The sequence below is a fragment of the Thunnus thynnus genome, chromosome 2 (assembly GCF_963924715.1).
Source record: "Thunnus thynnus chromosome 2, fThuThy2.1, whole genome shotgun sequence".
Lineage (NCBI taxonomy): Eukaryota > Metazoa > Chordata > Actinopteri > Scombriformes > Scombridae > Thunnus > Thunnus thynnus.
In genome coordinates this window covers 31,195,383-31,218,683 of record NC_089518.1, presented here as the reverse complement: position 1 = coordinate 31,218,683, position 23,301 = coordinate 31,195,383, and the positions used below count along the sequence as shown (strand labels likewise).

The 23,301-nt window shown below is 41.7% G+C and overlaps 1 protein-coding gene across 2 annotated transcripts in view; it reads right to left on the bottom strand.

The window, feature by feature from the left end:
- Window positions 1–586: 586 nt before the first annotated feature.
- The window catches only part of LOC137201294 (neurogenic locus notch homolog protein 1-like), a 49,207-nt gene continuing 26,492 nt past the window's right edge, over window positions 587–23,301 (bottom strand). Inside the window, exons 12-34 of one of the 2 annotated variants that reach the window (XM_067616267.1) lie at window positions 23,158–23,268; window positions 21,458–21,650; window positions 19,620–19,765; window positions 19,363–19,476; window positions 18,498–18,617; window positions 17,900–18,052; window positions 17,539–17,767; window positions 16,055–16,256; window positions 15,424–15,577; window positions 15,076–15,260; window positions 14,373–14,505; window positions 12,786–13,043; window positions 12,047–12,159; window positions 10,700–11,268; window positions 9,473–9,907; window positions 9,189–9,337; window positions 6,961–7,174; window positions 6,541–6,631; window positions 6,064–6,229; window positions 4,241–4,539; window positions 3,822–3,969; window positions 3,607–3,704; window positions 587–3,477 (exon numbers count right to left, since the gene is read on the bottom strand). In XM_067616267.1, coding sequence (XP_067472368.1) covers window positions 2,098–3,477; window positions 3,607–3,704; window positions 3,822–3,969; window positions 4,241–4,539; window positions 6,064–6,229; window positions 6,541–6,631; window positions 6,961–7,174; window positions 9,189–9,337; window positions 9,473–9,907; window positions 10,700–11,268; window positions 12,047–12,159; window positions 12,786–13,043; window positions 14,373–14,505; window positions 15,076–15,260; window positions 15,424–15,577; window positions 16,055–16,256; window positions 17,539–17,767; window positions 17,900–18,052; window positions 18,498–18,617; window positions 19,363–19,476; window positions 19,620–19,765; window positions 21,458–21,650; window positions 23,158–23,268 — 5,660 coding nt within the window. In that variant the 3' untranslated portion in view covers window positions 587–2,097. The remainder of the gene's footprint in view (window positions 3,478–3,606; window positions 3,705–3,821; window positions 3,970–4,240; window positions 4,540–6,063; window positions 6,230–6,540; window positions 6,632–6,960; window positions 7,175–9,188; window positions 9,338–9,472; window positions 9,908–10,699; window positions 11,269–12,046; window positions 12,160–12,785; window positions 13,044–14,372; window positions 14,506–15,075; window positions 15,261–15,423; window positions 15,578–16,054; window positions 16,257–17,538; window positions 17,768–17,899; window positions 18,053–18,497; window positions 18,618–19,362; window positions 19,477–19,619; window positions 19,766–21,457; window positions 21,651–23,157; window positions 23,269–23,301) is intronic. The other variant, XM_067616276.1, reaches the window with a different exon arrangement.

Sequence of the window (23,301 nt, the reverse complement as noted above, 5' to 3'; positions counted from 1 at the left end):
ATTTATGCAAAAAAAAAAAAAAACAATATAAAGGCCTTAAGATGGGTTCTGCTTTATTACCTGATCTTGTGGCTGCGTCTTTTAAGAATTTCAATACCTTCATTATTTTATTTTTGTGTTTACATGTTGCATATTCCTTAGTTTATGTGTTTCAATTACCACACAGAAAACTTGGGACCACATAGTATTCTAACATAGATAAACTTTACACATTGCACTGAAAACAGGGAGAGACTTGGGATTTACAAGGGGCCCAATACCTATTCTTTCCCTGGCGTACTCTAGCAGGTCAAATTCTGACATTAAGATAATATATTTGTACCACTAGAGGGAGACATACTAAGTAAAATAATCATTCTCTGCCCCTTCAGAAAATGTTAAAAGATTAAATAAAATGCGGTGTTTGAGAGAAAGGTCACATTCATTGTAAATTTAAAAATCTACTGACATATTCATTGCTGCCCAGACCTACCAGAGGCATTGCCTTATACTGAAGTTATACTGTAGTTTATTCAAAAATATTGTGTATAAGATATTGATCTTTAGACATCTTGTATAGCAATTTAAAGAAAAAAGACAGGTCTCATAAGTTTAAGACACACAAGTGCCGTTTATTATATCAAGAAACATTTTTACAGATTGAAAATGAAAGGGAAAATACATTTCTTGCAAATCATAACTTTATAAGTGGAAGAAACATATTGTAGATATTACAAGTTCACTACAACCTAATATTCTTTTAAATTATAACATTTTGCAAACTCTATCAGGGAGTGTCTCACAACTCATCGAAGTAGACACGACTGAGAACGTAGCCAACAGTTCTTCAATTTTTACCAAAGTGTAGCAAAAACATTTCATAACATACACAAATGGTTGCCTCAGTGGATTTTTATGTGTTACAGAACAGTAAATAAATATGAATTTATAAAACCTCAATATTTATGTATTTTTCTTTTTTATGAGAAAAAATGTCTCCTAACAAACAATATATTGTATCTATTTGTATATAGTTCAAATTTATTTATGCATAAGGGACAGTACAATATAAAATATATATTCTGTTCTGTTTGACATTTTAGAGGCTGTTGACTGGTGCGAGACCTATCAAAATTGCATGCTTAAGACATCAGATTTCTTAAACAAAATCTTGCTTACAAGAGAAATGCATAACATATTTACAAAGGGAAGAACACAGCCATAGGCTCAAACTAATAGGAGGGAGAGGGAAAATTAAGTTTCCTTTTCCCTCTGGACAACAACATACATCGTGGCCAACAGGGCCAGTTCTCCAACACCACAGGACTAACAGATATTCAAGCCTGCCTTAACTGCCAATCTCCAAGATGGCATTATACTGTACAACATATCACATCATCATCACCACATCTCTACATATGAATGCAATCAAATCTAGAGGCACAACGTAATGTTGTTCCATTGATTCAAGAAATGTACACAACTATGAGTGTAACTAAGAATCACATGACTTTTAAACAGGGAGAATTTGTGGGGAACAGCTCCTTCTGTACATCATTCAGGACCTGTGAATGAAATACAGGACACGTGCTCTGGTAACATTCACAACTTGTTTATCTGCAATATTTCCCACACTTACAAAATGAAATAACACTGGAACTTAAAAATGTGCTCTATAAAATGCCCCTTAATCACGATTCTCTTTATAAACAAGATTATACAAAAAAAATAACAAAATATAAACAAAGATTGAGAAGTATGAAAAAAGGCAAAGACTAAAAGTCCTCAAGGAAATAAATACCCAGTGTGTATGCCGCAACTTCACTGCAGAAAATAAGTACTAAAAGAAAAGAGTCTCTCTAAAGGACTTTCTCTGTCCTGCAAATGACCCAACACCATGGATTCCCGAAATTTCTGTAAGCAGGCAATGCGTATAAATAAGACATTAATAAATAAAAAGAATGGATGAAACACAGGTGTTGATGTTAGTATAAAAGCATATAAAAAAGTCCTATTAACTCTTGTTTACAGCTTTGCCCTTTTTCTTTTTTTTTCACAGAGTGCCTTTTTTATAAAAATATATTCAGCAGCTCATCTGGGCGTAAAGATACAAGCTTTTTATTTGAACTGTTCAGGTATATGTCCAATCTGAGACTGCATGCTAGTCGGTGGACTTGAAATGCCCTCTGACCAGTCGGACATGTTGGAATGAGGAGATGAACTTGACCACTGATCCGGGGAGCCCGGGGAGGGGGTCAGAAAGGGGTGGTCAGGGACCTGGACCTGATGGTTTGGGGTGTTGTCCATGGGGCCTGAATAACTGTGCTGGGAGGGAGGGGTGAGAAACTGGGTGCTGGGCATTGACTGGTTGATGGAGGAGGTCATTATCTGGGTCTCCTGCGGCAGGATGGTGTGAATGGGCATGCTGGAGTTGCCTGTGCCCTGCTGGAGCTCCGGGGAACCGAGCTCACCGCTGATGAAGTTCTGGCTGTTGGTTGTGTTTGAGTTCTGGTGCTGCAGCTGGATGGTTTGTTGTTGTTGCTGCTGCTGTTGTTGCAGCTGCTGGAGGTTCTGCATCTGCTGCATCTGTTGAGCCTGCTGCTGCATGATGTGGGGCTGCGGACCCAGTCGGGTGTTCTGGATCCCCTGGTAGGTCATCATCTGAGACAGGCTGGTGTTGGGGTGGCCGTTGTGGAGGGAGGTCATCATCCCGTGCTGTCCCCCCTGGTGCAAACCTCCCTGACCACCGGGTGCTCCTCTCATCGGGTTGAACTGGCTCGGCTGGCTCATGTTGCTGTGCATCCTGGAGAGCCAATCGCATTGGCCGTTCATGGCGCCCTGCCCACCGGAGCCAGACACGGGAAGATGGGTAAGACGGGGAGGAAGAGGGTCAAACTGCATCCGGGCCAGCTCCTGTTTGTTAGGCATCACCATGTGGTTTACAGCCAGGTGTGGGTCAGACATGCCCTGCAGATGATTGAGAGATACAGATGGCGACGGCTGGAAAGGTGAGGTCATCATGGGCGGCGAGGCCACATCAGAGACATAGCCGTGGGGGGACTCCAACGAGTCAACCGGAGACAGAACAGCTGAGCTGTCCAGGAGGCTTCCAGGCTTCCCATCCTGTGAATTCTTCTTCTTCACCTTCATGTCTTTGCCCTCCTTGCACCCGATGCCCTTGGTGCTGGGCTTACGTGCCTTTTTGCCCTGACCTTGACCCTGAGGCTGAGGCTGCTTCATGCTGCCCAGGTAGCCATTGGGTGAGCAAAGAGGGGGTGACAAGGTGGTGCTTAGGGACCCTCCATGCATGGGAGGACTTCGTACCAGATTGTACTCGTCCATCAGCCGCACAATATCATGATGCATCCTCTCCTGTGCAATGTCTCTGGGTAGCCGGTCCATGTGGTCAGTTATTTCTCTGTTGGCGAAGTGGTCCAGTAAGACCTTGGCAGTTTCGTAGCTTCCTTCTCTGGCAGCCAAGAACAGAGGGGTTTCCTCCTGAGGCAGACAGAAAGGAGATAACACATTAAGAGATTCAAAGAAGAAAAGGGCATGTTGTTTCGAAAAGATATCTCATTATTGTTTTGCAGTGATAAGCAGAGGAAGAGAAAGAGATTATTTTTTTACCTTGTTGTTTTGCATGTCCTTGTTGGCTCCGTTCTTGAGTAGCACGATAGCAGCCTCCACATTATTTACTGCTGCGGCCCAATGTAGGGCTGATTTACCTGAAAAAAACAAAAACAGGCTTATCAGATCTAAAGCATCCTTTTGATGCAAATGAGGAACTTTTTTGTCATGATTTCTGTCGCTCATATGAGTGGCATCAAGCAGAAAAACTTTACCGAAATCATCGATTGCATTGACATCAGCGTGACAGTTGATGAGCTCCTCCACCATGCCCTCCACTGCCAGCCTGGCTGCTAAGATCAGGGGTGTGGTGCCATCATGCATGCGGGCATCCAAGTCCGTCGCGCGGTTCCTTATCAAAATCTAAAAAGACAAAATAGCAAATCAATCCCTTTGAAATTCTTCATTTCAGATGTTGAAGGTTCAAATATTTTCAACAGCTATACTTATATAAATGTAAATGTTATCCTGTGAGTAAGTCTCCCTTCTAGAAATTCTGTAATTAGTAATTCATTAATTGATTTGTTGTTGTCAATAAAATGACAAAGATGCATTTTTGTTTGGCTTATGATTAAACAATTATCAGAACTAATAGAGTGATCTCTTAGGAAATAAAATTGTCATTTGAACCCACCTGAAACACGCCCTGGGCATCAGCTGCCACAGCAGCATGCAGAGGCGTCCTTCCCATATTGTCCTGGATGTTGGCGTCAGCGCTGGCCTCTAGCAGGCGCTTGGCAGCGTCAGAACGAGCATAACGAGCAGCCAGGTGAAGAGCAGTTTCACCTGTCCGGTCAGTCTGGTTGTGAAGGTTAGCACCCTGGTAGATGAAGTCATTGATCACATTGGCAGAGGCGTCCTCCTCTTCCTCGCTGTTGCCTGTTTCTAGCCCTCCCCCACTGCAGGATGCAATCATCAGGGGTGTGAATCCATCTGGACGGAGAGAGAGGAGAAGGAGGCACATGAAAGGAGGCACATGTAGGTAAAAGACTGCTTGGTCAGCACGAGCCCAGTAACAGCTACAAAAACACATGAGCCTGCACTTCAAAGCATTAGGCCGATCAAAACAAAGCAACAAACAAATCGAATGTGGATTTGACACTTTTGCCTGCATTGAATCATCACCGCTCTCTCCTTTTTCGATATTGGATTCTGATCAAGGCCCCGGCACAGGAGAAGCTTCAGAAGAAAAGTGAAGCTAGGGGGATAGAGGCCGGGGCTTGCTAAAGCTGGGCTGCTGCAAAAACGAAGCATTAATATCTAACTGTGAGAGGCAGCTCAGTCAGTCGACTTCGAAAGGTTTTCTCCTCTTCAAAAGGATAGCAAGCCCCAGATCTCACAGATTTGGTCGATTCAAGTGCATTGATCCGCGACGGGGGGAAAAAAAGTGTGCTCTCAAGTTGTTAACCCTGCTACTTTGATTTTTCATAGCTTTTCTTCAGGGAATTTGCGACAAAATCGGCTTTTTGCATTTGATGCCTTCATTGGTTTTTGTAATGTGGCACAGAAAAAAAAACAGAGGCCCATTACTGGTCAAATGATTAATCTGATCAGGAATCAGTGTTTTCCCCCAGGCGCCTGGCTTCCAGCTAGCTGCTTTGAAGAAGATCCTTTACCCTGAGGACATGGGGCTTTAGCAACTCCTACATTAGCGAACAGACGCACACGCATACACACACTGACAAAAAAAAAAACACACGCACTAGAAATGTGAAATGTTCACTCAGTAAAGGCACAAATCAATCATCAATCCAGACAGTGAAATGTGAAATGCTCAGTGAATCTACCCACACACGCACAGAGACACGCACACACACACTACTGGATATGTTCACTAAAAAGTGTACGAGTCAACCTGACAGATTAGTTGTTCCCAACCTTTTTAGCTTGTGACCCTTTAAAATAACAAATCAATATTTACTTGCCGCCCCTTGTCACAAGTTGTAGCTTTACTGTGCACATAAGTTGTAAGCAGTTCAACAAAAGAGTGATTTTTCCTCTTCTGGTTGTTTTATTTGAAGGATTTTTATAGGTCTATAAAGCAGTATTAGTAGTATTCAGTACATCACAAGAAGAACAATTAGAGGAAAGCCTGAAAAATCCCTTTTGTTTTTAACATGAATATATTTTTCTTTCTTATACCATAAAATCATCTAGTGACCTCGTCAGATTTATCTTGGGCTATCAAAATTTGATAATCATTTAGAGTAATTTTGATAAGAAGAAATATTTAAGAATTTCTTCCAAACATAAATATTCCCATAATATCTCCCACACAATTAGATCTCTGCTGACAAATTTTAATTAGATTAGTTTATAAAACATTACAATATGTACTTCTGTTTATAAAGGCAACCAAGTCATCCAGAATAAAAAATGAACCAATATTGGGTCCACAGGCAGAGAAATCCCTTTAATTGCCTTGATAGATAAGTAAGTAAGTCTACAGTCACCCACCTGGTCCCCGGACATTGACATCCATGCAGTCATTCTCAATCTCGCCCTGGGGGGGTGTGGGAGCGATGGAGGGGATGCGCAGGTCAGCGGCATCTAAATGCTGCTGGGTCCACTGGCGGTGGTCCGTCTGGTCGTCCACCTCTAGTATAGCCTGCTCGTCAAACTGCTACAACAAGGAGAGAAAGAGGTTAGAAAACAAAAAAAATAGCATGAGAGGCTAAGTTGAATTCAAATTGTTATATAACAAAAAAGAAGCATTTCGATTAGATGATAAAAAGACATGAAAAAAAAGAAATAAAAATTGAAAATGTGCAATAAAGTCATAATAACTCCCAAGATTTAAAGTCCAATATTGGTAATTTTGTGTTTAATATTCCAGATTTACGGATATTCCTCAGAAAATTGTTGCAAAAGTTGTAAAAAAAAAAAAAAAAAAAAATCCTTCAAAGCTCAGCTGTCATATTTCTGTGTCCTTACCCTGAAGCGTTTCGCGTCTGAAGGCTCATCTTCTCCCCAATCATTCTGGGTGTCATCCATGAGTGATATGTCTGAGGTGTTTTTCAGTGGCCTGTGATCAAGCAGAAAACCCCGTGAAAATCCTGGAACTCAAATGCTTCCATCTCATCTGAGCCACTCACCATTAATGGTGCAGCAATGCCGAAAAACAAAAGCATTGATTAAATCCATACCCCACCCCTCTGCTCCAACAAGTCAATTAATGCACACCTAAACCTGCTATATCATTATCATTAATGATCCAGGAAAACCCCCCTTTCCTAAATTTGACTGATCACCAGTTACCACATTTTGTCCTTCAGAACTAGCCCTTCACCTGACCCGCAAAGAAACAGGTACCCGATGACACTGAGCGCCAATGGTGAATAAACGGAAACTTACTTTAATCCCACCGAATCCTCTCCGACAGGCTCACGTCTCTTCTTCTTGCTAGTCTCTGAGGTCTTGAAGCCCTCGGGGAGCCAGAGGCGCCCGTGCTCATGGCGGCGCTTTCGGGCAGCCACCATCCCCACTCCGAGGAAGGCCAGTATCCCTACGCCGGCCAAGACCAGGTAGATTGGGTAGAGGGGTTGGGTTGTATCGGGGTCCACACCGCCTGGTAGGAAAAGGGACGACATGGTCACGGCGGGAACAGACGTTTAGACCGACAAAAAGATCAGCCTGAGCGTACGAGCAGAGCGAGTCCGGCTCTTCTTCGCCCCACGGTTTCCCACTCCAAAACACACCAGTTTGTCCGCAACCAGCAGCAAGCGCCAGAAACTGACTGACGATCCTCACCGTTTGTAAAGCTAGCTTCTACTATCTATTCAGTAATAATCAGAATTGCTAACCACTTTTCATCAAAAAAGAAAAAAAAAAGGATGGGGCGTGATAAAAAAAAAAAAAGAAAAAGGGGGGGAAAAAAAGACCACTACCACCTCCTCTCTCCCTTTTCAACCCAGGGTACCAAGAGACAACTTTACCATTTTTTCTTTAAGAGAAAAAAAGGAGGGGGATTAATGAACTTCAAATTACTGCACGCGCTTTAAGCTGTAAAGACGGAGGATTTATTAGGATTCTCGAGATAACAAAGACTCCCAACTTCTAGCACACTCCCGATCAATTTTTCCCCTTCTCTTTTTTTCTACTAACGATTTTGAAATGATAAACTCCCCCAACCTAAACCCTTAGAGATGCATTAAGTCCTGGTATTACATTCAGCGAGGTGAAGGTTGCAGCAGCCCCTCACACTGTGGGATGAAGTGTGTGTGCGTGCATGTGTGTGTGTGTGTGTGTGTGTGTAAGTGTGTTATCCATGGATGTATATGTGTACATGTCTGAGAAAGAAAGAGAGAGAGAGATGGAGATAGAGTGTTATATTGTGTGAGCAGGGGGTTGGATGAGCTGATTTGCGGCAATTAACCATTTTGGAGCCTGAAGCCAGTGGATTTACACACTGAGGAAAGGATTGATTGTTTAGGCCATGAGATTCACAATTGCATTTGTTCACCACTGCATAACAAATACACAATCAAAGAGTGTTAGGGTTAGGACCCGACCAGAGGGTGCAACGGATATTCTCAGTTTGAGTGTGGAAGAGCACGTGTCTCATCCGCTTGTGTATGAGTATGTATGTAAAGACACTAGAACAAGGCCCGAAAGGAACATACCAGTGGGCTATTCACTGCAAATCACATTTATTTTACATCACGGCTAATTATTATGCAAACCATTTTGTCAGTTTTATATTTGGCAGCAGTTTTCCGATCATTCCAGGCAGCATTTTGGTTTCCATTCATATAAAAATCAATTACTAGACCCTTAGAACTAGCTTAAACATCACAGAGAATGTCAAATCTGCATCAAAGTTACATTATTATAATTAATAATAATTTCCTTTCCTAGCTTTTAGCAAACTTTAAAGAGGAGTATATGGTATTTGACTCAAAATAAACTACAGTGGGGCTCATTGATGTGTTTTGCACAAGGAATAAGAAACAAACTGTATCAGGCTTCAGCTACACAGACAAGTATTAGTAAGATTGGTTCATTGGTTGGGAGTTGTTGACAATAAGTGTGTGCTGATAGATTTTCCTCCCAGACTGAAATAAATAGAAACAAATGCAGGCCTGGAATGATTTGTAGTTATGAAGCTAAAACCTGCAAAAAGATTGTCATGGTCCTTTAAAGGTGCATCGTGTAGGATTTAGTGGCATCTAGCGGGGAGGTTGCACATTGCAACCAACTGAATTACCCCCCACCTGTCCCTCTCCCCTTCCAAGCATGTAGGAGAACCTACGGTGGCCGCAAAAAACACTTAAGGCCATCTCTAGAGCCAGAGTTTGGTTTGTCCATTCTGGGCTACTGTAGAAACGTGGTGGTGCAATATGACAGGACCCGCTCCCTATGTAGATATAAAGGGACGATTCTAAAGTAACAAAAATTCTTATGTTTATGGGATTATACTCTAATTAAAATATTATTTTCCATTTTTGCCAAGTCCGTTCTACCAGATACCACTAAATTCTACACACTGCACCTTTAACTTGTGGATATTTCTAAATTGAAATACTAAGTAGTTTGGGATTTGAGTCTCTTGATTCATGCAGAGTTCTTTAGGGTATACTCACTGAAAACGGCTTCAATGGTGTAGGGAACGTCCAGTTTGTCGCTGGAGGCCAAAGCCCCGAGGAAGGCTGCGGCATCGTTGGTACTCTGGAAACACTCTGAGGACTGCTGGAAGCACTGACGGTTGTCCACCTCCAAGTGGACGATTGAACTACAGAGAGAGTAGACAGCACATTCGGAGATAAAGTTGAGTCATAATTGAGTAATTTCTGTTTCATATGCAGAATCCTTAAAAAACTGTGCCAGATATTCAGTAAAGGAAACATTTTTAGATATTCTTGCTCACCCTTTGATCTGCAAATGATCCAGCTCCCTCTTCACTCGCCTGCTCCTGCCTTCTACGTCATAAAGGCTCCTCTTCACCACGTTCAGCACCTTGCCAGGAACCTCTGACCACGTGTCCACCGAGCGCTTCACATTGTACTTCTTCAGCTCCTGTTCATTCCCGTAGTAAGGGTACACCATCATCTCGCCCTTAACATCTTTCCTGAATATCACGTTGGTACGAAGGACACGGCTCAGCTCGCGCAGGAAGCCGAACGAATTGTTGAGTAGCTGCTCGGGCGTGATGTGGACCACCAGGACCAACTGACCCATGGCGAGTTTCTCTGGCATGTTATTGGCACAGTCCAAACCGTCCCACTCACACTCTGCATTGTTGCAGCCCTGGTCGCAGTGGCCATCAGCGTAGTGGTCCTTGCAGTACTGGTCATACAGAGGGCTAAAGAAAAAAAAAGTTAGGTGTTTGGTTAATTTGGAGGTAAAGTTCATCATTATGTTAAGTGATGTTGAGTGAAGGACTATTATATCACCTGAAATTCATTAAAGATTGAAAAGCTTGAGGTGTCCAGAAATGAAATACAGAAATACAAAGAGAGACTAGGGCTGCAACTAACGATTCTTTTCATTATAGATTCATCTGTTGATTGTTTTCTTGATTAATCAATTATTAGTTTCGTCTATAAAATGTCAGAAAATGGTGAAAAATGTTGATCACTGTTTCCCAAAGCCTAAAATATAACCTAAAATGTCTTGTTTTATCCTGACCAACAGTCCACAACCCAAAGATATTCAGTTTACTACCATAGAAGACTAAAGAAACCAGAAAATATTCACATTTAAGACATTTTTTCTTAAAAAATGACTCAAAATGATTAATCGATTAGCATAATTGTTTGTGATTAATTTTAACTAATAACAATTAATCAACTAATTGTTGCAGCTCTAATAGGGACTACAAATAAACAGAATTTCAATGGTGTCCTGCTTCCTAAAATGTAGTTTGCTAAAATCCCAGACTGGAAATATACAACTATGGTGATTTAGAAATAAGAAACAGCATTTTCAGAAGGTAAACACCCAAAAATGCCAAATTGTATCTAAAGATTTTATGATTTTTCCATCTATTTAAATATTGGGAATCATTTTAAGGTCTGTTTTTATCTGTGGTACAGCAGCATTTCAGGCAACATTATTATGTCACCAAATGTTTTTTAAATTCAACACCACTCACTTGCACTGTCCTTCCAGGTTCTGGCAGTCGAACCCATCGTAGAGGCATCCAGCGTTGTCACACTGCGAATCGCACTTCCCATCGTTGAAGTAGCGCCAGCACTGCAGTGAGGCCGAGCAGTTCTTCCACGGATCGTTGAAGTTGAGCGAGCAGTCGCTGTTGTCCCAGCCGCATGCGTGGTTGTTGCAGAGCACGTCGCAGAACTTGTTGTGCTTATGTTCCTCGCACTGCGGGATCTCACAGACGTCCTCCACCTCCGACGGCGTGACTTCCTGGCCGAACCCTCCGTGGAAGTCGTAATCTAGGATGTGGCATCGGAGACCGTTGAAGTTGGTGGGGCAGACGCAGTGGTAAAACGGAGCCTCGGTGGTGTATTCGCATGTGCCGCCGTTGTAGCACGGGTTGGAATTACAGGGGCTGTCAGTGGGATACTGGCATTCGGGTCCAGTAAAGGATGGCGTGCACAGACACTTGGGACTCTTTTGGCCAGAGATGCAGGTCCCTCCATTGCGGCAGTGGAGGCTGCCACAAGCCTGGGCGTCATATTCACATGTGGAGCCAGTAAAACCCTACAAGAAAGGAAAAAATGAGTTATGAATAGCTAATTTTTCATTAAAAATCATCTGGGAATGTATCTGTCTTCCTTTTGAATATTAAAAATGTATATTAATATTCAAAATTCTTATTTTAAAAAGGTATTAACACAAATATCTGTGTGAAAATTCTTAATTTTACTGGACTTTAGAGACGTTAATGGTGGGATGGCATGGGGCAGGTGGTCCTGGGTTTTAACCTGAGACTGGCTACATGTCAGGTGCTTCCATTGCAATTGAAAATTCTAAAATGCCTGTAGATGTGAATGAATGTTTGTAAATGTTTTTGTCTGTCTGTACATGTTTTCATATATTAGTCAGTTACCAAAAGTATATTTTAAACTATCGTTGTGACAATAGGGCTCTTTTAATGCTAACTGTAGTGAACAGTGTCTCCTTCTAGCAAGAAACACAGCAACTTTTGGATGTGTGAGGACATAAAATATGAGTGAAAACACACACACAGACAAAAACTGGTCTCTGTGTGTGTGTGTGTTCATGTTAATGTCAAAGATGAACCTTAGTATCAACCATGTTTTTTCTGCAGGCAGGTCACGAGTGTGTATATATGTGTGTGTCTGCGCGTACTGTCCCCACAACCTTAATATTTTATTTCAGGATATGGTTAAGGTAAGAGTTGGGGTTAGGTATGTAGCAGTTGCGTTTAAGGTTAATGGAATGAATGTAAGTCAATAAAATATCCTTACAAGTGACAAAGGTGTGTGTGTGGAAGTGTGTGTGTGTGTGTACTCACAGGAGGACATTTGCAGATGAAGCCATGCGGGGTGTTACTGGCCACAGCGCATGTCCCTCCGTTACGACATGGTTTTCCCTTACAACCATCAAACACTGTGTCACAGCGCTGACCTGAGGAGAGGTCACACAAAAAAAATGTTTATTAAATGATGTAAAGGACTCACATTTTCTTTGATGTTTAGTTGTACGACCAAATATCACATAGAGCGTCTTTACTGATGCAAAAAGCGTAATAAGACAAGAGGAATTCCCCTAAAACCCAGGGACGTAAATGTAAAACATGAAAGAAAACTCAACAGAAGATTCACCCCTCCTCCGACAGACGTTATCAGAATAGCAATTTAGACAAAATTACAAAAACTAAATACCCCTAAAGCTTAAAAATGGACTGGGACTGACCCATATCCAAACCTTAACCCTAGATACAGCCCAGATCCCTCTCTGTCCTAAAATGGCTGAGTGTGTTCTCCCCTGATCTGCTGTTTTACCAAAAGAGGAAATTCATTTGGTCAGAGTTGCAAAAATATAACAGGCACACACACTCATATTCTCTCTCTCTCTCTCTCTCTCTGTCTCACACACACACACACAAAAGCAATTTGTGTCCCTAAAAATAAAAAGATCAACTGTATACAGATGTGAAAAATGTATATAATGTGCACCATCAAAAAAAAATCGAGGATAAAACTCGACATTTACAAACAGCGCTGCTTGTGTTTCAGCTCTTAAATGTTTACCTGTGTATCCGGTGCGACACTCGCAGCGGTAGTTGTTGGTGAGCTGGATGCAGCTGTGCGTGCCCCGCGGGTCACACGGGTTGGAGAGACACTCGTTGACGTCTCCCTCGCAGCGCTCCCCTACGTATCCCGCGGAGCAAATGCAGTGGTAGCCTCCGACTCGATCCACACACTTCCCTTTGTTGAAACACTTGGGCTCCTTGGTGACCGGGTCGGTGAACGGGTTGCAGTCGTCGATGTTGATCTCGCAGTGAACACCTGAAGGAGGGAAGAGTCGGTTTAGATCAAAATAACACTTAGAGGGGGGGGGATATTCGGCTCTTAAACGCTTTTGCAAAATTTAATTAGAGTCATGAGTTACAGGAGCTCATTTGTGAATTTAATTTGGTTTAACAGTTTTCTCTCAACCTGCCTTATCTGCTTCTATGTATTTTCAAATACATTTTCACTTCATCAGTCCTCTAATGAAAACATTTCAGATTCAGCCATGAGCTCAATACATACAGTAAAGGGAGTGATCGATAGCTATAGAAAAAACAATAACATAGAAACCCTCTCACCATTAAGTACCATCTAAGACATAAATAATATAAATTAAATTTAACAACCAAAACTAAGTAAATAAAAAATATACTCTAAATATATTCTAAGTGAGTGAAAAGAGCTGTTAGTTTAAAAAATGCTGTACAAGAAACTGTTTATGGATGAATAATGGAAACAAGAGTAAGGCATCTTTTTTGTACACATATCACACTGATTGATAAACCTGTAGTATGAATAGTAATTAATATCTAGTTATGTTTTTATTAGCATGTCCCTTGCACTACTGATTTTATTTATTTTGTATTCTTGTTTCTGTTTTTTTTTTGCACCAAAGATATAAGCAATACAAATCGGAATTAGAAAAAAACAACAATATTGTACAAGATACTGACTGAACTAAAAATAGACTTAATGGTCTATTAAGAGTAAAGTCAATAGAGAAATTAATATCTCTATCTCTTGAATTGAATTCTCCCTGTATGATCACTGACTGTCAGTGTAAAATGGTTAAGGGCTTATTATTTTTGGTTTTAATTTTTCTAAAAATGATTAAATATCCGACACAAAAATCCAGGTTAAAAAAAAAAAAGAAAAAGATTTACAGTGCAAACACTCTGTAGTAAAAAAAAATCTGAATATTTTGTAAAAATAAAAATAATAAGCCTTAAAAATTAAAAAAAAAATCCCAAAAAAGAGAACCATTTAATTATAAAGATCAATTTTCCCTCAAACTTTAATTTAAACCAAAGCATCTGACATTTTTCAATTTCTTCATCAAAATAACCCGTCACATGTCAGCTTTTTCGGGGTACAACCAGCTCGACTGTCCCTTTTGCCTGACCTACAACACCCTACCTTCATGTCCGAGAGAAAAATCGATGGCGTATTTGACAAGTAGAGGAAGGGATGGAGGCAAGACGGGAGGAGGAGTTTTCAGACATGCCCTGGGTGCTGTTAAGCCCTAATTAATGAAGCGTGGAGACAAGGAGGAGAGGATGGAGAGAGGGAGAGTGGTGTGGAGGAGTGTGCGTGGGGTCTGCTGACCTTGGGTTCCTCGGGGACAGGAGCATTTGTAGGTATTGATCAGGTCAATGCAGGTGCCCCCGTTCTGGCACGGCTGGGAGAAACATTCATTGATCTCATCAGAGCAGTTGGTCCCCACGTAGCCTGGTAGGCACTGAGAGGGAGAAAACACGAGCAAGAGGAAGCCAAGAAGGAGGAGGAGGAAGAGAAGAAGAAGGAGCAAAAAAAAGAGAGGGGAGAGTTTAATCAATGTCTGACGTGAAACAAAGATGTTTTTTTGTTTACCTGGCTGTTTTTCTGGCCTCCATCCTGCCAAGGCCAGCAGATCCTTTATTCCAGTGGAGATTAACATAACCAAGCTGTTTGCCTTCTATTTATAAACAGGCCTCTTTATTAAGGCTGCCTAGTCTAAAGGATTCCTGCTGTACACCCAGGAATCTGAACAAATACATGATGAGCTAGAGTTAGATAATGATATATGACCTTTGAAATGCCAAGTAAAGTGGCCTGTAAGATCCAATTTGAAAGAAAGTCTCTACATTGGACTAAATTTCACAGCACAAAATAATGTTTATTAAGACCTCTAAAAGTTAAAATGATATTTAACTGTATTTAAACCATTCAAATGTCTTGAGTTTGGACATGTTAAGACACTACACAGACTTGATACACAATAAAAAAGCAGAAGTATATGATTTCTAAATGTGGTGTGTAGGTTTCTTACCTTGCAGCTGTATCCACCTAGAAAGTCAGTACAGGTGGCTCCATTTTGGCAGGGGTTCGGGGTGCATTCATCCACCTGCTCCTCGCAGTAACTTCCCGTATATCCAACCTGGCAGTGGCAGTAGTGAACATTTCCAGCGTCCAGACACTGGCCCGAATTACGGCACAATTGGGCGACTTCGACCCCTACCGAGACAGGAAGAGAGAGTCGGCATTAGAGTTGTTTTTTAACCAGGATGAGCACACATTTTTACAAACGCTCTTGTTGTTATATTGACAGGTAAAATGACACTAGTGAACATATTTTCAAAGCAGATTGACCACACAAGCACAGTACCGACTATATTACCTCTCTGTTTGGCTGCCACCTCACAGGAGACACTTGGTACGTCACAATAAAGGCCCGTCCAGCCAGTCTCACATTCACAGCTGTAGGTGGTGCCCCTCTGCCAGCAAGTTCCCCCGTTCTTACAGGGTGACGAGTCACACCAACGCACCAGGTTCTGAGGGGTGAACGCACATATTAGATCTAATATGCACTGATTGTATGGTGTTTTGTACAAATGGAAATCAGACGGTTACGTTTTTTATATCCCAGTGAGCACTGATTTGATGATTTGCAGGTCAAAAAACTCGACTGATCGGCATACAACAGAACTAAATGTGGCTTAAAAGTGAGAGATTTTTAGACATACTTGCATATAATCATATTTAAATGACAATATTTTAATGTAAAGATGGTCCTAGCCTTACACAATGGAATAAAACAATTGAAATGCTGTTGAAATAACGTCTATATGTATCCTCGACATCTAATCAACTTTCACTTTTCAGCCAGATTGGACCCAGTTTTAACCTCGCTACATCTTTTGACTTACAAATCACTAAATCAGTTCCCGCTGGGATACTTTATTACACTTGATAAAGCAAGTGACGTCCAACAGGCTAGCTCAACTTGAAGCCCCTCTCTGTTCTCCTACCTGACAGTTGAGTCCATTGTACCCATGCGGGCAGGTACACTTGTAGGTGCCGTAGCTGTCCTGGCATTTGCCGCCGTTCAGGCAGGGTTTGGAGTCACACTCGTTGATATCATGCTGGCAGTAGCTCCCGGTGAAGCCTGGCGGGCATAAGCATGTGAAAGTGTTGATGCCGTCCACGCATGTGCCACCATTGAAACAGGAACTGCAGATAAAAAAAAAGAGAAAAATGTGAATGAAATATATCAAAACAGGCTGGAAAATATTCTGCGGCTTATTAGAAAGAAGAAAGGAGAAGAGAGAATCAATAAACCTCTCGTTACTTGAGCTGCTGGCAAATTCACATCTGATTTATCCACAGAAAGTTATCTAAGAACAAATACTCTTATTTAGCAGTTCCTTCATTCAGATTCACAGTGTTTCACATTTTGCCACATGGGGACTGAGATAGTAACTCTACATTAGAGTTAGACAGAAACAAGTCCTGGCGTTTTTATAAACTGTACGTTACAAGGTCATTTAGGGAACAGGGTATGGTATACATACTCAATAGGTCGACTTGGATTTAATCTGAAAAAGCACAAAATTTAATCACAACCTGACCCAGACTGCTTTTGAGTGACACATCACTATGACGTCACCTGAGCTGTCATGATTCGGCTGCTAACTAGTCGCCTCAGTTATAGGTTGTTGTGGAACGTAGGAGCTCTGGTGGATAATCTCAAAACTAGCTGATACAAAAAACAGAAGACTGACTATGAACAAACATGCATTTAGGGATGACTGAACGGATGACTGGACGGAGTTCAGTATGCATTCAGTTCACCGGAGGGAAGTACTGGACCATTGTGCTTGCAGAGTGGGAACATAAAAACGCCACTACAACACCAAATATGCTTGTTTTGAACAAAACTATCCCGAAAACACAGAGGTAAGAATCACAAAACTGAACTCCGGCAGAATAATTACGAAATCAAACATGCAGTCACTACTGAACACTTATATCAGCGTCTCCACCGGGTCATTGCACCTTTTTATGCTCAAGTTTAAGGACTTTGTCACACAACAGAGGTGTCACTTCTAACATTGATACAGAAATGTTGTTCATGTGAAGACTTCTGGTGTTTTTGTACTTAACTATCATTATGTAAGCAGCCTTAATGGACCTTTTATGCAGTGGAAATTCATTAAGTGGACCTTGTGTTTGAGTTCTCTTGGGCTACTGTATTTAACTTACTGCTTGTGGGTCAAGAGCAATATGAGTCAGCTGTTGTAAATCCATATTTTACCAGAGGGGGCAGTAGTGGACAAGAAAATGTGGTCAACATTAACATTTGAGAGAAAGTGAACCTGTTGATCTGAATGAATGTCCTCACTAACTTGTAAATACACTCACCGGTGTCTTATCTCTTGAAACGGGGTTTAAATATGACACTCTGATTTTTTTGTGACACTAATATGACACCATGTTTCTGTGAGCTCCGTACCTCTCGGTGCAGTCAGGTGTGTTATTTTCACAGTGGATTCCACTGAAGCCGGGCGGGCAGGTACAGGTGTAGCTGTTGACGCAGTCGGTGCAGTTGGCCCCGTTCTTACACGGGTTGCTCTCACACTCGTTGATGTCCTCTTCGCACTTTGTACCCCGAAAGCCCGGCAGGCAGGTGCACAGGAAGCCATTCACCTCGTCTTTACAGAGGCCTCCGTTGCTGCAGGGGTCTGCGGGAAGATGCGTGATGGTGAGTAACTATTTCGTAGCTTGTGTTTCAAGGTCTTTGGCTCGGTATTTGTCACCTTATTTTGATGAATAAGAGCAGAAAGAAGTACAGAGAGAGAAATGAGAGGTCTTACTGGGCTTGCAGTCATCGACGTTGGTTTCACAGTTGCGTCCGGTGAAGCCTGGTTTGCAGCCACAGCGGTAACTGCCCATGGTGTTCTGGCAGGTTGCTCCGTTGCGACAGGGATTCTTCACACACTCTTTGATGTCCACCTCACACGTTTGGCCTTAGAGAGGAGAAAAAGCAATAAAGTAACATCCATCCTTTCTTTAAATTGTAGCAGGTATATACAGGAAGTAAGATAAAACTTCATTGATCATGAGAAGGAAATTAAATGCATTTTTCTTCTTGTTCCTTCAGTTGGATGTTTGAGTGTCACTGCGCCAACTTTGGTACTAAAAGGCTGTTTTGACATTCACCTGCTGAAGGGGGAAAGTTTCTGTGTGCTCATCCTAAACCTGAGTTTAACATGTGGACGTATGATCGTGATTTGTGCCATCACAACTATATCGGAGCCAACTGTGGTCCAGTATGCAATTTACCCATGTGTGATGTGGAAACTTGAAGCCTCCAGTGCACATACTGTATACTGAGAAATAGGAGACATCTTGTGTCCATCAGCAATAAATGATCTCTAGAAGACACACAGGTACGCTGACATTGATGTTTACCTTGCCATCCTTCCGGACAGCCGCAGGAGAAGCTCTGATAGTCCTCTGACTCCTTACACACCCCTCCATGTTTGCAGGGTTTGGAGCTGCAGGGTGCCATCAAGGTTTCACAGTTCTCTCCTGTAACACACAAACACAAAAGCCCTCTTATTATAGCACTACTTTAATTAAAATGAATTACAAATGATGCTTAACTTTAACCTTCATTGTGTGCTATCACACTGAAGTCATGAACTTGGAGATAACCCAACCCAAATGGACACAGAATCATCTTTCAATCAGTGCTATCAGAAGATTTTAGCCAGGGTCTGTCACTATTAGAGGCCTGCGGAGACATTTCCCTATCTGTTTCCACAACACACAGCTCGTACAGGAAGCCAGCTCCAGTTTCCGGCCATTGTGAAGACATTTGCTGTTCTGTGAGACAGGAAGCAGGCAAACAGGAAATGTGTCAAGCACCCCGTTCCCACCCCGGCACAAGCAAAAGCCTTTTATTATTCAAAGTCCTGTGGATTTTTCCAAAAAGACGACTCAACAAATACAAGAAAATGTGCCCTTAGACTTTCCATCATTATCTGTTTTGTCAAATAATAAGTGAGATGACATGAAAATATTTTCCAGCTGCCTTATCAGGGATGCTTTTGTATCGCAGAGGACCAGAGTGAGTCAGAGGTTCGGTGTCTTTCAGGTCTGAGGAAGTCTTGCTGCTGAACTTTACTCGACTGCTATTTCATCCGCAGCACATTTTTCCTCTTTGGCCAATAGCTTAAAGCACACAGGCTGTGGAAACTATCCCCCAGTAAGGAAATGCCAGAACACCAGGCTAACATGGGTGTATCAAATATTTTCAATAATATTTTCATACCAGTGTAAGGCAGGATACAGATGCACTTGTAGCCCGCAACGTCGTCAATGCACGTCCCCTGGTTGAGGCAGGGGTTGGAGGCACATTCATTGATGTTGGTCTGACAGTTTGGCCCTGTCAGTAGGGAGGACAACATATTACACACAATTCAGGTTAAGTAGAAGGTCGATGGTCAAGTGGATATATGGAGAGAAGTGAGGGTTGGAAAACAAACTCTGTAATCCAAAACATTCACACACACACACATAAATACTGACCGGTGAAGCCCATGCGACAGGTGCAAACATATCCGCTGGTCATGTCCTTGCAGGTGCCTCCATTCATACATGGGTTGGATTCACACTCATTGTTGTTGATGTCGCAGTTTTTACCGCTCCAGCCAGAGTCACACAGGCATTTATAGCTGAAGAGGAGAAAACATTTATGATTAAAGCTGAAAGCAACGTTGGTCAGGACCTTGCACTCTGGCCCGTCATGATCAGATCATTTTGCTTTTTAAAAATGAGGGATATTTATTACAAGTGTGGTGTGCTTTTATTTTGAAAGATTGATTGACAGGATGAGAATTTTCTGCTGGGTGAGACATGTCTGTCCATGCAAGTTGGCGACACCAAATATCTGAGATGCCATAATCTTGAAGAAAACTATGAATTATACGTGAAGACCTGGAGACATTAATATGTTTGGATGATGATCTGTCCAGCGTTTGATTTAAACAGCAATTAAAATCTCAACCAATAATTAAACGATGGGACTCAAAGTTTGGTATTGACAAAAGAAATTTAACGAAAAAGTGATCATCATCATAATTAGTGGCATAAACATTTGCTAAAATAAGAGGATTGTCATACATGGATCCTGTTACAAGTACATAGCGACCATAACGATCAGTTATCACACTTGTACATTTAAACGGGACAGACCGGTGGATAAGAATGGCTACGTCCCGTGCTTGGCTATTCAAAGTAGACTGATATGATTGAGATACCCAGCTCCTGTGTAGCTTTGAAGTGTTTGATTCTTTTAAATGCGTCTTCTGAAGAAAAGTAATATTAACACCCAGATCTTTAAAGTGGAGAAGCACCGGGTTAAGCTTCAAGGGCTTGCCCAGACCTCTTACATTCCAGCTGGCAAACTTTATCACTAAGCTTGCTGCTCCGGTGTCACTGTTACCAAAACTCATTCAACAAAACATAGATTGCGATATAAATACATTAACCAGTAGAAGACATAGAGCAGCCCTGTTATAAGAAATATATAAGAAACCAAAAGGAAAACTAAAGGAAAAAAAAAAAAAAAAAGTGTACCCCATACACATCCTCCATGGACGTGCCCCTAACACCCTATAACCACATACTATTGCCTATCCTTTAAACGCGGTAACTATTTACTACAAGTGCAACCTGGGGTGACGCACACATACGAAAAGAAAAAAAAACAAAACATAAAGCAGCAGACAAATTTTGTCAGGTCATATATGTATATATATATATATCTGGTTTTAACCTGATTATATGAATTTTGATTCTGTTGAAATGTGAGATGGATCAGGTAGATTTGTCTACTTTTTAAACGAAATTGTAGGATCACCTGAAGGAGCTTGCAGACAACGTGTCTACATTGCTTCCGATGCTTTGATGAGACGAATAATTGAGTTTTGGTTTGATCTCTCAACGACATTCCTACGGGCCGTGGTGGCCATTTTTGTTACATAGGTGGCGCTGGACAGCACATTTTGGCACTTTAGGGGTTAATTTTTACATTTCATCAGTGCGTTTTTGAGCATGCTTAGGGGGTCAAATTTATGGTTTAAGGCCCGTAATAATAAAGAAAGAAACAAACACACGAAAAACAATAGAAAAAAAATCTCAGTGATGAATCTCAGTCTGCCAAACGCTTCTTTTATCTTGTTGATGCCTTAAAACCTCTTCTTTTATTTCAACACACCCTCAAAAATAATACACAACAACACATCTGTCTCATAAATGAAATGTGTTGGTTTATATTGGATTGAAAGTACATTTTAAAGTTGATCTTTCTTTTATTACTATACCAGTAAATCTACTGTCTTGGACCAGGTTATCGGCTGCCTCACCCGTTGATCTTGTCCTCACAGTGACCGTGGATACAGGGATTGCTGAGGCACTCGTTGACCTGAGAGAAGCAGGTGGCATCGTGGTAACCTTCCGGACACACGCAGGTGAAGCTGTTGATGCCGTCGATACAGGTGCCGCCATTGTGGCAGGGGTTGATGGCGCACTCGTCGATGTTGATGTTACACATGGTACCTAAAAGGAAGCAGTGGATGCCTTGTTTACTTCCTGAAGAGTCTTAAACTTTGTAATCCCTTCACATAAATGTTTTTTTTTATTTGTGTATAGACGTTTAAGTGATGGGTTTTAAAATTACTGCTACGTGTTTGCGACGCCTTTCAACCTGATAATCTTGTACTCTGTTTGAAGTATTATTTTAAGATACACCAACGCCAACCCACACAGCAGCAGACAAAGCCACCACACAATGAAGTCTATATCTCAGTGCAGTGAATGTATCGATTTTCAGAAACATGAGGGGTTTTAAGTCCCTCTTTGTCGGCCACTTGAAGCATTGACGCCATTCAGGCCGGTGCCACGCATAACATAAAGGCAGCCCATTTAGCTTTAAAGCACGAACCGGCTTCCAAGCTTTTAAAAGCTCAACTTTCAGGAATCTTTCAGGGAATCTTTTCTCCTGCTCAAATCCCCGGTGACTGTGTGTGCCAGAGTGTGTGTGTGTGTCCTCTCTTTGTGTGGGAGGGCATCTTGCGTGTCCTAACAGCAGCAGGTTGGGGACAGGGTGGAGCTGGAAAGCGACACCGGTCGAGCCTCAGAGGAGCGTGCTCACTCGCCCGCCATCTGTCACCCTCCTCCTCCTTTTCCGTCCTTACCTTCAATCCTCCAATCCTGCACCTTTAAACACTCGTTTTGTGACCCGGTCACCTGAGAGATGAGCCAACCTGTCTTAAATCAGCTCTACAGCCACATCATGGCTTCCGGCAGATTACAGATCTGTAATGATTTGATACGGCAGGTCGGAGAGAGATGTGACCTCCACCACGCTAATGAGGAAAAACTCTCTAGATCTTAGCAGAAGGCAGCAAAATATGTACACATTATGCACACAAGCCTCCTACTTTGTTCTATCATTTTGTGTTCGTGCATATAAGTTCTTTAGGATTGTATTATTTGAATTAATCGCTGTCTTTTGATTATTTCTCTGTTTCCTTTTGTTTTCTTGATTAAAACCTAATACTCACTTACATATAATTCAGTTTTGGTAATTATGTAACATCAAAATTCATGCAAATAAAGCTTTTTTTGTTTGATATGAGAGAAGATGGCAAAGTCGTCTTGTCGTTCAGAGCTAAATTTTGATGCACTCAGTTGTATTATCATTTGTATTCATTGTCTCATGTATGTGAACATGTACTTATTTCTGCACTCATGATGTCTTTTGCTGTAGTCAGGTCTCTCTTGCAAAGTAGATCTTGATCTCAATGAGATTACCTGATTAAATAAAGGCTTGGTCTTCTACATATTTCATGAAATTTGGTGTATTATACAGGCTTATGTGTAACTCATTCCTAAAATTCCAAACTTTCCACTCCCTCTTTGGGAGGCTGTAAAAGTTTCTACTTCTTCATTTGAGCTTTCATAAAGAGAAGAGTCCTCTAGCTTTCAGAAGTTGAGCTGAATCTCCTGCCACGTAACAGCTTCATCTCTCAAGAGTGAGCAATAACATGTGCGAGTTGCTTACCCGTGTACCCAGGCTCGCAGGCACACTCGTAGCCATTGATCTTGTCGATGCAGGTGCCGTAGTCACAGGGATTGCTCTTGCAGTCATCGATGTTGATTTCACAGTTGATTCCTGGCAAGAAAAAATTGCTTTCAGTGACTAAAA